General features: G+C 40.4%; 1 protein-coding gene and 1 non-coding gene across 4 annotated transcripts; one reads left to right on the top strand and one right to left on the bottom strand.

The window, feature by feature from the left end:
* Positions 1-266: 266 nt before the first annotated feature.
* Positions 267-13955, top strand: C3H6orf52 (chromosome 3 C6orf52 homolog). Of its 3 annotated transcripts, XM_045189105.3 has the most exons (5): positions 278-331; positions 593-798; positions 6590-6767; positions 10050-10098; positions 13307-13955. In XM_045189105.3, exons 2-5 carry the CDS (start codon positions 770-772, stop codon positions 13462-13464), a joined length of 414 nt encoding a protein of 137 aa, XP_045045040.2. In that variant the 5' UTR covers positions 278-331; positions 593-769; the 3' UTR covers positions 13465-13955. The 3 variants fall into 3 exon arrangements, with proteins under 3 accessions (XP_024408159.2, XP_045045040.2, XP_024408158.3); XM_024552391.4 differs by having other exon boundaries at positions 267-798; XM_024552390.4 differs by lacking the exons at positions 278-331; positions 593-798 and adding an exon at positions 5958-6204.
* On the bottom strand, positions 6350-6479 carry LOC112297671 (small Cajal body-specific RNA 24). The gene has a single exon (XR_002974077.1). It is a non-coding gene; the product is annotated as a small Cajal body-specific RNA 24 (non-coding RNA).
* Positions 13956-14838: the final 883 nt, after the last annotated feature.

Here is a 14838-nt window from a genome sequence, read left to right as displayed (position 1 = left end):
AGGGTCCTTCCTCCACCGGCGCTCAAATAAACGTCATGCCGCGGGGCTGCCTTTTAGGTGCCTGCATCAGCGGAAACGGTTTCAGCGCTTGAAATCATAAACAATTTTCAAGCGGAGAATAAGGAAAGAGGCCACATGCGGAGGTTCTAACTGATATGAGGAAAAAAAAATGGGGATGAGCAGGCATATTCTAGGAAGCCTTGGGTTAGGTTCGTCTAAGGAGAGTGGGCGGGACTTCCTCGCGAAAGCCCCTCATTTCTGTGACATCTAAGGAGGGGGCGAGGCAGCTTCCGTCGGGGGCGGGGACCCGGCCCCGGGCAACGCTCAGTTGGTTTGTATGGACCGTTCTCCGTTTCGGGCTGTGACACGCGGTGGAGTTAGGTTTCCTTTTTGTGCAGCAAACAGTAGAATGAAGCTGTCTTTCTCATATTGTCTGGTGGCAGGGCATTGAGGGCGTGGGATTGGGCGTTCGCGGTTACCAGAGCGGGTGGCCCCAAAAGTTCGTTCGCTCCCCGTCTCGGGGCGTGCTCAGGCCGGGCAGTCCCGCCCTGCATACCTTACCTTCCAGCTTGCTTCCCTTTTCAAACGCCAGGGCCCAGTGGGCCAGCGGAGGAAGAAAGGCGCAACCGTCCGTTGTGAGCATTCCAGAAAGAAATCTCATTTTCACCACCTGCCCAGCCTAAGTGCAAAGTCAAACGTTAAAAGCAAAATGGCTTTAATTGACGTTTGAGATTTTTCATGAGGTTTGGAGATTCAGGGATGTGTTAAAATGACATCTTCGCACAAACTTCCAACAGAGTAAGTCTTGGAATGTGTAATTCGTCACATAAACGCCACAGCAGGTCGATTTTTCAAGCAAGCAGGAGGTAGATGCATTCATCAAGGTCGATTCTTCAAACCCCATTTAGTGCTAATTCTGTAGCACACCTGTTTACAAGAACTTTTGTTCTCTAGTGTTTTGTCGGTACATTATTTGTTTTTAACAAATACGTTCTGTTTTACTTGATGCTGGGTCTTACACAAATGATTTTGCTTTGGTTGCCTTGGTGTCATAGTACAAGGAAGGCCTTGCCTTCTGTTCACTTTGGCGATTCCACAGTAAACACTCCCCAGGCACTGAAATGTAAACTTTCTGTCTCTGGAAAACCAGCGTAGTCATTCGCTATTTTTGAGGGGGGTGTGTGTGTGTTAGAATTAGGAAAAGCTTCAGCAATAGTTTCTTTTATTATTATCATTATGTATTGGTCTCAGGTATACAGCTTAGTAGTTAGGCAATCATTTAATTTACATACTGTTTCCCTCCATATTTACAGTACCTCAACTGGCACCATATATGGTTATCAATATTATTGACTATATTTCCTATGTTTTACTTACTTCCTCATGACTATTTTGTAGCTGTACTTCATAGTCCCTTCCCCTCTTTCACCTAGTAACCCATCTCCCTCTCCTCTCTGGCAACCACCAGTTTTTTCTATGAGTTTCCTTTTTTTTTAATGGTGCTTTGGGTTTTTTTTTTTCAATTTTTAAATTATTTTATTGTTGTTCAATTACAGTTGTCTGCATTTTCTCCCCACCCCTCTACCCTACCCTAGCCAAACCCACCTCCCTCCCCTGCTTCCACCCTCCCCCTTGGTTTTGTCCATATGTCCTTTATAGTAGTTCCTGAAACCCCTTCCCTCTGGCTATTGTTAGATTGTTCTCAACTTCAATGACTCTGGTTATACTTTGTTTGCTTTTTTCTTCTGTTGATTATGTTCCAGTTAAAGGTGAGATCATATGGTATTTGTCCCTCACCGTCTGGTTTATTTCACTTAGCCTAATGCTCTCCAGTTCCATCCATGTTGTCGCAAAGGGTATAAGCTCCTTCTTTCTCTCTGCTGCATAGAATTCCATTGTGTAAATGTACCGTAGTTTTTTGATCCACTCGTTTGCTGATGGGCACTTAGGTTGCTTCCAGTATTTAGCTATTGTAAATTGTGCTGCTATGAACATTGGGGCCAACATAAACAAATGAACAAACAAGTGTTGGAGAGAATGCGGAGAAAAGGTAACCCTAGTACGTTGTTGGTGGGAATGCAGACTGGTGTGGCCACTGTGGAAAACAGTATGGAATTTCCTCAGAAAACTAAAAATGGAACTGTCCTTTGACCCAGCAATTCTGCTGCTGGGATTATACCCTAAGGACCCTGAAACACCAATTCAAAAGAACCTAGGCACCCCAATGTTCGTAGCAGCACAATTTACAATAGGCATTCGCTGTTTTATAGTAACTCCTTTGCCTTGTGCTAATTATCTTACAGTGTTACAAAAACTCAAGTTACCTTACTATTTTAATTATTTCCTATTTACTGTTTCTTAACTGTTATCTCCAAAGAACCACTAAGGTCAGGAATGTGAATTGCTGGAGTGAGTGTCCCTTGGGCATGCGACAAAGAATGAGTAAGCAGGACATTTCTTTGAAGTCTCATATTTTATCTTTAAAAAAAGGACCTTTTTGCATTTTACTCTGTGATCCATCTGTTTAGTATAAAAGTAATTTTCTCTCATCCAAAAAGAAAACAAACAAACTTTGAATAAAATTGTTTCAAAATCCATGCTTTGTATATTCTGTTGCTTCTGGAATGCTCCTGGTGCCCTGCCTCATTACCCCAGGGAAATCTCAGCTGCTGTTTGTGAAGAGTTAGTATTCATTTAACATTTTTAAAAATTAAAATTTTAACATCACTGTAACAGGATAATTACTATAACCGGCATTTATTACCAGACCGTCACACTTCTACCTGCTTAAATATTGGACATTTTAGAGAAGAGCCTTGTAGCTGGAAAAAGTCTTTTGCTCCAATCTTTTAGAGTATAGCTGGTTCTAGAATGAAAACCATAGTGTAAGCAACATAAACATAACTCAAAGTGGTTTATTTTATTCTTTTTGTTTTCCCTGTCAGAAATTGATGGAACCAATTACAGAGCTCAGATGACCTTAGCATGAGGTTCAGGTGTTTCTACTCCTAGGGAGTTAATGAATCCCCTGAAATTATATACACAATTGTGTATGTACATTTCTTTAAAAGATCTTGTTTATTTTTAGAGAGGGGAAGGGAGGAAGAGGGAGAGTAATGTCAATGTGTGGTTGCCTTTGGCGCGCACCCTACTGGGGACCTGGCCCACAACTCAGGCATGGGCCCTGACTGGGAATCACACCTGCAACCCTCTGGTTCACAGGCCAGCACTCAGTCCACTAAGCCACAGCAGCCAGGGCATGTATGCACATTTTTGCAGAAGAGCACTGATAAAATTTTGTTATATTTTCAAAAAGATTAGGACCTCATTAAAGTTAAAATACATTAATGAAGTCTGTTATAAATGCTGAAATAGGTCCAGAAAAGGAACTTTTTGAAAACCACACAAGTATGTAATAGTAGATCTAGTGCTGCTGCTGCTTTTTCTATTTCCTCGGGTATATTCTCTTTGACAGAACGGTGGTTTTCCATTGTCTAAAGAAAAACAACACAAAATTATATACCTGTTCAACTGGATTCAAACTGAACATACTTCCTGCTCCCTTTTCCAAACACAGAATATAAGAAGCTATTTAATCTCACTCTTGTGAAAACTGCAGTTGCCAAGAAACAACCACTGTTGAGAGTTCATTAACACTAAAATACAACAGGGTTTTTAGTTTTGCTTTTAAATTACTGATTGAAAGCTTTTTATGTTTAAGTCATGCATTTATTTATTCATTCTTTCAACATATTTATTGAATGCCTGGCTTTTGTTTCCTAAAGAAAGAACAGCCAGCTTGTCTTTTTTGGGGGGCGGGCAGTGGGTAGGGGTGGTGGTGAAGTGGATATACTGGACTAAGCAGGATACAGTGGAGAAAAAGCAGCCCTATTAGAAGTAGCACGTGACTCTAATATTCCTGCCCAAATATTCGTTCTCAATGTAACAGGTATCAAGTCTGTTAAGTTTTAGGACTGCAGAGGTTGCATGTTGCTTATATTCCCAGAGGACTTTGGTCTCCTTTACACGTAGAGCTGAGGGAAGCAGAGAGAGTGGGCTACTTCCCCTGGACACTGGCCAGTGGCCTACCATGATATAAATTTGCTCCACCTCCTTCATGGGACTAACCCAGGTGAAATATGAGGCTTGCATTTGAAGCTTTTAGAAAGCAAAACAATATTTGTGAACCCTTTCTTGTCGCAAACCCTTGAATGTTTATCTCCATCTCTGGAGCCTTGTTCATGGTCCTCTGTGCCTCAGCTCCTGCCATCTTTCTAGGTGGTCTGCCTGCCCTGTCCCCCAGGTGGTTTTAACCTGCTACATTGGCCTTTCCCTTCCTCGGCCTCCTTACATAACCTTATTATCAATGATCAACTCCCACAATCCTTTCCAACTACAACTTCATCTCTCACCCATTCATAGCCCAAATTCTGATTTTGTTTTTACAAAAAAAAAGTCCAAAAATAAGAGAAGGGAAAAAACTACAGTATTAAAGTTTTTACAAAATGAAAATCCTTAACCTATGTTTTATTTGATGTCTAAGTTGTTATAGTAGTTAAGAATTCTGTTTAACTTCATATAACTTAAAACAATATGGGCTTAAACAAGACATTTACTTCTTAAAAGAAATCTGGAGGTAAGCCAGTCGGGCTGGTACAGGGAGTTAGTCCATAGTCATTGGGGGACAGGCCCGTTCTCTCTATCCAGTCCTGTATGTGCGTGCAGGATGTATTCCTCAACATTATCTCATAGGCCAAGATAAGTGCAGAGTTAATTTGCCTCCAGCCATCATATCTGTAATCTCAGCCCTAGGCTTGGGGAAAGGGTGGAGGACATAAAGGCCTTCTAGCTAAGCAAACTTACACAGTTTTACTCAATCTCCTTATAATAGTTCTTATTTACATTTTATTAGCCAGATTTTGGCCACCTGGCCACATCTCCCTGGGAGCGGGAAGCTAGGAAATGTAGTCTTTTAAAGGGGCCTATTGCTGCCCCTGAATTAATTCAGGGTTCTGTTATTAAGGAAGAAAAGGAAACAAAATCGGGTGGCACCTAGCAATGTGTGTCACAGCTGCTAATCAATGACATCTCCCTTGAAGACATTGAGAAATCCACTGGAATGTAAGCTCGACTATATCACCAGTGCCAATCACCCTGCTTTGTGTCTAGTAGGTGCTCAATAAATAATGGGTAAATGATTTAAACTCATCATGATTATTATTTTTCTTATTACAGGTACATACAGAATACATCAAGCACTTGAATAGTGGAATAGTTCATTAACAGTGGAGTAGTTGTTAACAAGCTTTAGTGAAATTGCCAAACCCTAACTGTTCCTTTTTAGACTCAAAAGTTATCTTAACTTTTGACACCTTATGTAGCCTTTCTACTTAAAGTGCGTGGGAACTGGCTAGAAAGGCAGAATCAGAGGCTCCCCTCCAGATCTTTTGAATCAGAACCTACATTTTAAACAACATGCACAGGCAATGCGAATGTGAATGGAAAGCTTTGGGAAGCTTACTGTGCTCTTTAAAAAAAAATACCACAGATTTTTTTTCTTTCTTTTTCTTTTTCCTGTAGTCGAATTAAGTTGTGTGTGTATGTGAGTGAGATGTACCAGTTTTTCCCACCAGCAGGTTGAGATGATTTCAACCTGCAGGAGGTACTAAAAAAAAACCCTCCACTTCGTGCTAGTTCTATTTGCAGATAACTGAACTGAGAAGGGAAGCATCAAATTGTGGTATTTGTCTTGCATTAAAAGTGACCCTCCTACATAGGTGGGGTGGAGACTTCCACGTCCTTCTCAGTTGCCCAACACATATTCCTCCTCCATCCCCCTGGGCTCTGGCCGGCTTCCCCAAGCCTGACAACTCAAAGCCAGGTGGTTTGCTGAATCATTTCCCGACGTTCCTCCAGGTGACTCTCTGCACTCCTGCCCCCACCCAGGCCTTAACCCCATTAACCTGAAAGTCAAACAGTTAATTGCCAAGCAGGAATTGCTACTCTCTGAGGCAGTTGTGAGAGTTACTTGTCGGGTTGAGAGGTGTTAGCCCTTGAGCTGGAAATTCTGACTCAGGAGTAAAAACTGTGGGTTCCTCATCTCAACCCGAAATTTTATCAAGTTTCTGGATAAATGGCGGGACAGGAGAGTTTTGCAGGTTTTGACGTAGTTCAACAAAATCATTATTACTGGTACTGGCAAAGGTGAGGTGTTTTTTCCTACTCCAAATGAAAATGAAGGTCGTTTGTGTTCTGTTTCTTATATAATTTTTAGCAATTTACAAACTGTTGCTTTAAAAATTGGTGTTCTTACACAGTTAAAGCAGACATCATACTTTTTTTTTTTTGCATGTGTCAGTAGTGGAACGATCCACCCTTTTTACTTGCAAAAGGTAAAAAGAAAGGTACTATACTTCTCTAGGACATTTACAAAGAGTTTTCTTCACCTTAAGAAGAAACCGAATAAAAGTAAATGTCCACCATACTTACTCTGAACTTCTAGGGAAGGAGAAAGAGCCCTGGGGTTTTGAATGGTTCTGCTGCCTGGGTTGGTGATGTCATTCCTGTTGTCTCCCTCCCCTCTGCCTAGAGTGAAGCAGGAGTTCCAGCCCCGCCAGGGTTACCCCTTCGACAACTGGTACGAGGAACTGCACAACTGTTGTCCTCTCTCTGGCTACAGCCATGGTTTTTCAGTGAATGGAAATGAACACAATCTTTCTGCATGTGGGACCTCTGGATACCCAACTGAAACTTCAGTTATGCCTGAGGTATCACCTTCCGAAATGAATCCTGTATTGTTCGTGTGCTCAACACAGAAACATCTTTTTCCTATCTTCACAACCTCCACATACTGCCCTTCAGATTCCCACAGCGGTGGTTTTTGCTCCCTGTTTTAATACCAGACAGTAACAACTGATGATCTAAGAAATTTTGATTTGCAAACAACCCTAAGTCCTCACTAGCTTCCAAAAACAAAATAATAGGCTGATGAAGTCTTGTGCCTAAATTCTTGTTACTAAATTTTAGATTATCATCTTTCAGTAGATTTTACTCTTAAACACTTAAAATAAGACAGGAGGTTGTTTTGGTTTTTGTATTGTTTTGATACAGCAATGAATATTAACACACTTTTAAAAAGATACTTTACTATTTTGATTACTAAAGTAACCTATTTCTGAAACCACACAAAGATGTATTGGAGTGAGGGAAAGCCTCCCCCTGTCACGACTCCCCATCCCCATTTCCTCCCCACTTAGCAGAAATCACTGTTTAGGTTGATCTTGTCCTCTACATTTTCCCCTTGTACTCGTGTTGCATTAACATCATTGGGCTTTGTTTGTTTGGGGAGTTGGGAGTGCCTTGGGTAGGAATGGACTGTATAGTATATACTTGTTTGCTTCTTGCTTCTGCATATAGGTTGCATCAGAAGAGCTTTCTTTAAAAGCTGCCCATTTGGATATGCTGTGATTTTAGCTCATTCCTATTGACTGACATTTTAAATGTTCTCAGTGCCTTAACTTCAGGCACTTGTCTTCTTCAGGCACTTGTTTGCCTTATCTTCAGGCATTTGAGTGTTTTTTTGTTTGTTCGTTTTGGCTAAGAAAAATTTCTGAAAGTGGGAGATCTGGATTAAAGGATATAACATTTGAAATTTTAAAAAGCAGCTCACCAAAAAGCCTGCCTTGGTTTACACTTCCCACTGCTCTTGTAGGTGTGGTTGCTTCTCCGTTTTGTTTGGTTTGTTGTTCTGTGTGATAAGCCATTGGACAAGTGCAGAAGGCATTTGCCTATTATTGAGGGCAAATGTATTTTGCCCACAATACCTTTTGACTTAGTTGATGTTTTTGTCTACCTTCTGTTGTGTTGTGCCCCTTTTTCTTCGCTGTGTGAGATATTTACATATTAGAGAAATCAGCACTTTGCAGTCAAAGTGTTACAGATTTTCCTCCCCAGCTTGTTTCCTAACGTGCACAGGGACGTCCCTTGCGATGGCCTTGGCTTTTACAGCAGAGTTGAATTTAACAGTTAATCACTGTTTAAAACTTTCATTTGCTTGATTCCCACCCCCGACCCCGCAAACTTTTCCATTTTTTCAAGTTTGTTTCAGGTGTGCTTCACTGAGAAAATATATTGTTAGACTTCTCAGCTTTTTTTTCTTTTAAATCCAATTTGAGTTTTACCTTTTTAGCAGATGCTTGTTGCATCTTCTAAAAAAAAATCTTTTGCTATATTGCCTGAGGTTTTAGCACATTTTTTCATTTTATCCCTTTTTTGAGAAAGGGGAAGTGGTCTATCCGATGTCTAGCGGTTACCTTTATATCTTTAAATAGAGAAGTATAGGTTTGAGTGTATTAACCACTCCAGAAATGAAAGTATTTCTTTCTCCACTCATGAAAAATTAAGAAATTAACACTTTTTTTTCTCTCTGATACCCTTTCCCTCCTTTCTTTTCCCCATTTTCATTGACACATTTTTTTAATATTTCACCCTCTAGTCAAATTATTACTATAACAAGCAGTTTTTCATTCAAGAATTATAAATATGTTCTCTTTGGCTACCGTACTTGTGCCACCTGCCTGCTCTCTTGATGGGTTGTGAAGCTGGTCACAAAATTCAAGATGATAAAGCTCTTTGTTGGGTCTTTTGACTCACACATCCTCCCGTGAGTCTTCCCTAATAAAGTGTGCCCTCTATGAGATGTGATAGTTTCATCACCCACTTCCCCCACAGTAGCACTGGTGTCCCTAGCCCTTGTTTCCCCAAGTTAAGGGGTTAGACTTTCCACTTTGACATTATGTCTTGCTTAAGTTTATAAGAAGTGGATATCTTCAAAATGATTCTCAGGTCTTTGGGGGTTCACCAGCACCACCTGCCCAAACTACCAATAACAGAGGAAAACCATTTGTAGCTGTCCCCTTCTTTAAGGACAAACAACAGCAAACACTGCCCAGGTGAACCTCAGACTAGAGAGACTGCTCTGTCTCCAGACAGGTTCTGCTCCACACACTCTCTAATTCAGAATCCACATTTACCAGATCACACATTGAAAAGGAGGAAATGTGAGGTTACTTGAACATTGTATTAAAAGAAAGGTCTCATTTAAGCACACACTCTGGCTTCTTAGCCATTTCTAAATAGAAAAAAATACACCAATGGTGTGATTAAGTTTATGGTAGCCATATAATTTACTTTCCAAATCAGGACCTATTTCAGAGTGAAAGGGGGACTTTTAAATAGATTGAAGAGAGGAGATAGTGGCTCTTGGGCTTTCAATATAATCTCGTTCTTATCAGCAAGGGAAACATAATTAAGGCCGTTGGTGTCAGGACCTAACTCAACCCTTTCTGGATTGGTGTTTCCTTGAAACAGCTGTACAGCCTTAATAAAGACAGGTTTCCAACAGGTGCCTATAAAGAGAAGTCTTAAAAACTTATGCCCCAGTAGAGCCAACAGAGTCTGGATTAACCAACCAAGATTTATTTGGGCAGTGCTTCTGGAATTTAGTTCTAACTATGTCAGAGGATGGTAATTGGTTTGCTTTTCTGTAGCCTCTGCATTTCCTTAAGCACTTCCTATTCTGGTCCTTAGCTGAGCCATAGAATTGGGATGTGATTAGAAGGCCATGAGGGGGATGTGCTCATGGAGCCTTTGCAGATTGTCATCTGGAAGGAAGGGCAGAGCTCCACGTAGAGAGTTGGGCATGCAGTACATGGACTACGGAGTCTGGATTCAGGGTTCCTGGGGTCTGGTTGCTATCCCAGGCTCTAGGATGCCAGTTAGTTCTCAGAAGCTTCAGAGAGCCCAGAGGTCTTTGTCAGGCTTGCTGCTCCTTTGTGAGTTTTCTTCTGTTGACCCATAACTCATTTAATAATTGTAAAATTATATCATTTGAAGATTCTTCTAATCCAAGTTCAAAAATAAATTTTATCTAAAGGGACTTTAGTGTTCTAGATATTATTTTGGAAAGCTAGGTTTTTCCAAGAAAGCATGTGTGATAGTAAACCTTTAAATAAAATTATTTTTTCTTAAAATACTGATTTTCATCATAGGAAACCACAGCTCTGGTGGAAAACCAAGATGAAGACCAAGATGAAGAAGGTAACATAAAACTTGTGTTGCTAAAGCACAAGTAGTTAGAAACAAACCTAACCCAATTTCTAGGTTCCCCATTCACTTAACTGGCTAGAAACGGAGAGATCCTACCGGAAAATACCAACACAGTTGCCTAAGCCTTTCTCTTTAGTAATTCATCTAGTTTTTGCAAATTGCTTCTGTGAGAACAGGTCTGTCTAAAGGACTGGGAAAAGGGGGCATTTCCAAAAAACAATAAGTTGATGTTTTAAAGATCTGTTTCCTCCATAACTTTAGACTTTGGGATTAATTATGCTTTAATTTAGATTTTTAAGGAGAAAAGCATGAGACAATCAGTGTGGCCTTGACTTCCTAGCTTCCCTCAGCGTTGTTGGTTCCTGGAGGACCGAACAGGTCCCCTCTGTAGCGCCAGGTGTTTCTTCATGTAGCTCTTGACCTGTTTTGAAAAGGCCAAAATGTACCTGCCCAGAGAAGAGCCCTGTTTCTGAATGTGTCTTATTCGAGACATTTGTCTTCTTTTATTTAAGTTATGGGAAAGAGAAATAAAAGTGAAATGCACAGAACACTTTGTCTGTTTCTCATCAACTGTCTTATCACATGCCCATCTGGTCTCTTCCTCTACCCTTTCCCCACCCTACAAGACAAACCAACCCACTGCCTTTGTGATTTTGTAAAAGATGGGAGCATCCACTTTGTAGTCCCAGTAACTAATACCAAGTCTCCATGTTAGTTGGTGTCCAATGTTTAAATAGAATGAAATTGATGTTTAAAAGAAATCTTCAAATGCTATGGGGCAGTTCTAGTTTTTAGTACTTTGGTTGCAATGTGAATAGTGGGTGCTCATTCAGCTCTCAGGGGGATTTCATTCTGGTTAATGAGTGAGTCTGTCCTCCTGGCTTTTACCAGTTCTTTAGATGGCCTATAAAAATGACAGAGGAAGGCATACCATAAGATTGTGCTGTCTGGATCCAGACTGCCAGGGTGCAGATCTCTTTTACGAGCTCTGTAGTGCCAGACAAATTAGCTTTCAGTGCACTGGCGTCCCTGCCTGTCAAGTAGGATTTAAAACCTACCTCATACAAAGTGTGAGGACGATACCTCTGAAGTGCTTTTGAGAGTTCTAACAGGGTCTGGCAGAGAATAACCTCTCAAGTGTTAGCTATTCATTGATCTGGGCAGCTCTGTCCAGTAGAAATGTAATGTAAAACACAAATCTACCCACATAGGTGGTTTAAAATTTTCTGGTAGCCAAATTCAAAAAACAAAGAGACAGGAAAAATTAATTTAAATATTTTAGACTTAATCTAGTATATTCAGAATATTAACATGTAATCAATATAAAAATTTAATGAGATTACAAACTTTTTAATGCCAAGTTTTCAAAATGCAGTGTGAATTTATATCACATCTCCTCTAGGCCTAGCCACACTTCAAGTGCTCAAAAGCCACATGTGACTAGTGGCTACTGTATTGGGCAGAATAGGTCAAGAGAGCCCACAGGTTTAGGAAAGATGTAATTCATCTGTCTTTTATAGGCTATTACTACCCCAAAGACCAATCAATATCACTGGGAGGGTCTGGATCATTAATCTGTGGTTCCCAGCTGTTTGTTTTCTAGGCCACCGGTTACAGGACAGGAATGCTCATAAGCATGTGGCCCTGACATCTGTCCCCCAACCAGAAACATGCAGAGTCAGAAGCTTTTTAGCAAACAACTGCCCATGACAATGACAGAAAGGACTCTGGAGCATGACTTTAGGAAAGAAAATTTCAGAAAGTGTAGGGGGAAACTAGAAATATCTAATTTTATGATCCCTTGCTCTCAAAGGAAAGATACTTCAAAGGGATGAGAAGCTCTAAAGAACATGAATTAGACAAAAGAGTCACATGTGACTCTAGTGAAGACAAATAAGAAGTAGTTCATGAAACTTAGGGGCAGGGGCTATTCCCTGATCTTGGTTCTAAAATGACAAATATAGAAGGATATCATATTAGTACGTTTGGGCTGCTATAACAAAATACCATAGATCAGGCAGCTTGAACAACAGAAATTTATTTCTCATAGTTCTGGACAGTGCAAAGTCCAATATTAGGTGCCAGCTGATTCGGTTCCTGGTGAGGGCTCTCTTTCTGGCTTACAGATGGCCACCTTCTCATATCTTCATGTAGTAGGGGAAGAGAGATCACAAGCTCTGGTGTCCTTTTTATAAGGTCACTAATCCCATGGAGCCAGGGCCCTGCCCTCATGATCTCATCTCACCCTAATTATCTCCCAAAGACCCCATCTCCAAATACCATCAAATCTGAAGTTAGGATTTCAACGTATGAATTTTTTTTAGGAGGGGAGCAGAAACTGTTTATAACAGGCATATAAATAAATACAAATGAATAGCATGAACACATGTGAGTATTAGGAAGCAAAGTATGGCCCTTTATAAATGAGCTAAGGTTTGCAAAACGTATAAAGGAAAACAGAAAGGACTTAAGCTACATTCAATACAAGGAGAAAAAAATAGAATATATTTAAAAAGTCAATGATGTTGGAAACCTGTTAGTTTGAGTATCTAGGTCTGATACTTTCATGATAACATAGCACTAACTTCTCATCACAGGGTTCCAGGTTTCAGAGAAGGAAGGCCAGATTCCTCTCTTTTTCTACATTACTGGTAGTTGCTGTACATAATTCATTCACATATCAATCTGTTAACTAAGCATATAAATTAGCATAGTTATTTTTTCAAAGTCTTGTCAGGCACTGGGTCCTGGCTCACTGTTTGGCTCCCTATCCACCCAATTGCTCATGCCAGAAACTCTGGAGTCATCTTTGGCCACTCCCCACCTTTCTCCTTTACCCCAAATTGACTCCATCTCCAAATAGTGTCTGTTGATTCAATCCATTTTCTCCTCTTCACCATCCAGGTGTTCGTTGAGTCTGGTAGTACTACTTCTTTTTTAGGTGCAATTTTTGTTTTTAAGTCTTATTGAAAGGAAGCAGAATTAAAAAATGTTAACATTCTTTGCAATATTTCCTTCTATTTTTTATTTTGAAAAACTGTAAGCCGGGGTGGAGGGATGGGGAGAAAAGGCATACAACCGTAATTGAATAACAATAAAAATTAAAAAAAAAAAAAAAACAAAAAAAACCCCTGTAAGCCATTTCTAATATATGTCCTGTCAAATTCTATTTTTTCATATGCATTATTGGCTTCTACAGATCCCAATCTTCATTTGAATATTGAGGAATTAAACAAAGACTTTATGGCGAAAAGTGAAGAACTCTACGACTCTCTCATGGATTGCCACTGGCAGCCCCTGGATACAGTTCACTCTAAAATCCCAGATGAGACCTCACAGAAGCCAGATGTTCATTAAGCTACCCAATTACCATATTAATTGTATCCTGTTTCGGTTTTGTTTTTCAAAAAATTTCTCCCAGGAATATACTGGGTTCTGTATGTAAACACAAATGTCCAGAACTTAAATATGATTGAAATGATAGAACATAATATAAATAAACTTTATCAGCGCACCCATTTCCAGAAGTGTGTTATCTTAGATAAGTGCCAGAAGAGGTCATGGTAGAACGAGCTGCACTGTAAGACATTAGAAAATAGAGTTAATGTGAGATGGGACTGACCTGAACTGATTGTGGCCTTATCTACTCTGATGTGATTTGCTACTTTCCTCTAATGTTAAATGTTCCTGGAGAGAAATCCTACGCACAGAGATACAAGGTTTCTTGCCTGCATCTTGTATGGGAAATGTAGATTAGAACTTGGTGTATGATCTCTATTTCTTGACCCACAAGCTCTCTCAAGGCAGAACTGGACAGTAGAAAGCAGTGGAGAGTTGCTTATCTCATTTGAACAAAAGGAATTGAGTCCCCGTAAAAGCCAATTCTGAAATATCAATGCATTTATTGACTGTGCCCCTTATAAAATATGGTCTTTTTGTTGTTGTTGTTCTGAAGATAAACACAGTGCTGTTTATTGCTTTGTCAGAGATGGATACTTGAGTAAGAGCCCTGGGGCTCATCTGAGTGACTTGAAGGCCTGAAGACTTGTTGCTTAAAGAGTTAATCAGACTCTCTCCTGCTCTGTGAGTAGTTAAGACATACTAATCCTTGTCCCAACTAGGTTCAAAGAACCAAATCCAATACTGAGAGCCAGGTGGCTGCAGCCCCTCTAAAGGAGCTTACTGTGCCTCCTACCATAGGACAGAGTTTCTCAACCTTGGCATTACTGAAATTTTGGGCCAGACACTTCTTTGTTGTGGGGCTGTCTGTGCATTGTCCTAACCTCTACCACTACGTGCCAGTAGCACTCCATACTCCAGTCGTGACAATCAAAATGTTTCTACACATCGCCAAATGTCCCCTGGTGACAAAATTGCCTGATTGAGAATCAGAGGATAGGGCAGTGGCTCTTATCTGAATTGCCTGGAAGGCATGTTAAAGCACATTTTCCTGGCTACTACCACTAAAGTTTGACTCAATATGTCTGGGTGCAATCTGAAGACTTTCTTTTCTAAAAAGTTTCTAGGTAATGCTGATGCTGCTGGTGCAGGTACTACACTTTGAGAAACACTAGCACTGGGACATTCTCAACTGGTTCAGTTTAGCTCTATGTAGTAAAGAGGCTGAGGTTCTCCTTTCATGTTCTCCACCCCAACACAAGATGTACAAGTCTCCACCTTCCTGTAGAGCCTTCATCTGTTTAGGTATCCAGTTGCCTCCTAGAGCTGTGT

This window comes from Desmodus rotundus, chromosome 3, assembly GCF_022682495.2.
Source record: "Desmodus rotundus isolate HL8 chromosome 3, HLdesRot8A.1, whole genome shotgun sequence".
Taxonomy (NCBI): domain Eukaryota; kingdom Metazoa; phylum Chordata; class Mammalia; order Chiroptera; family Phyllostomidae; genus Desmodus; species Desmodus rotundus.
This window is presented reverse-complemented; position numbering and strand designations above follow the sequence as displayed.

Coding starts and splice junctions, on each gene's coding strand:
- C3H6orf52 (XM_024552390.4), top strand. CDS start 6,134: ATGGCGGGACAGGAGAGTTTTGCAGGTTTTGACGTAGTTCAACAAAAT. Junction 6,205..6,589: donor TATTACTGGTACTGGCAAAG/GTGAGGTGTTTT, acceptor CCCTCTGCCTAG/AGTGAAGCAGGAGTTCCAGC. Junction 10,099..13,306: donor TGAAGACCAAGATGAAGAAG/GTAACATAAAAC, acceptor TGGCTTCTACAG/ATCCCAATCTTCATTTGAAT.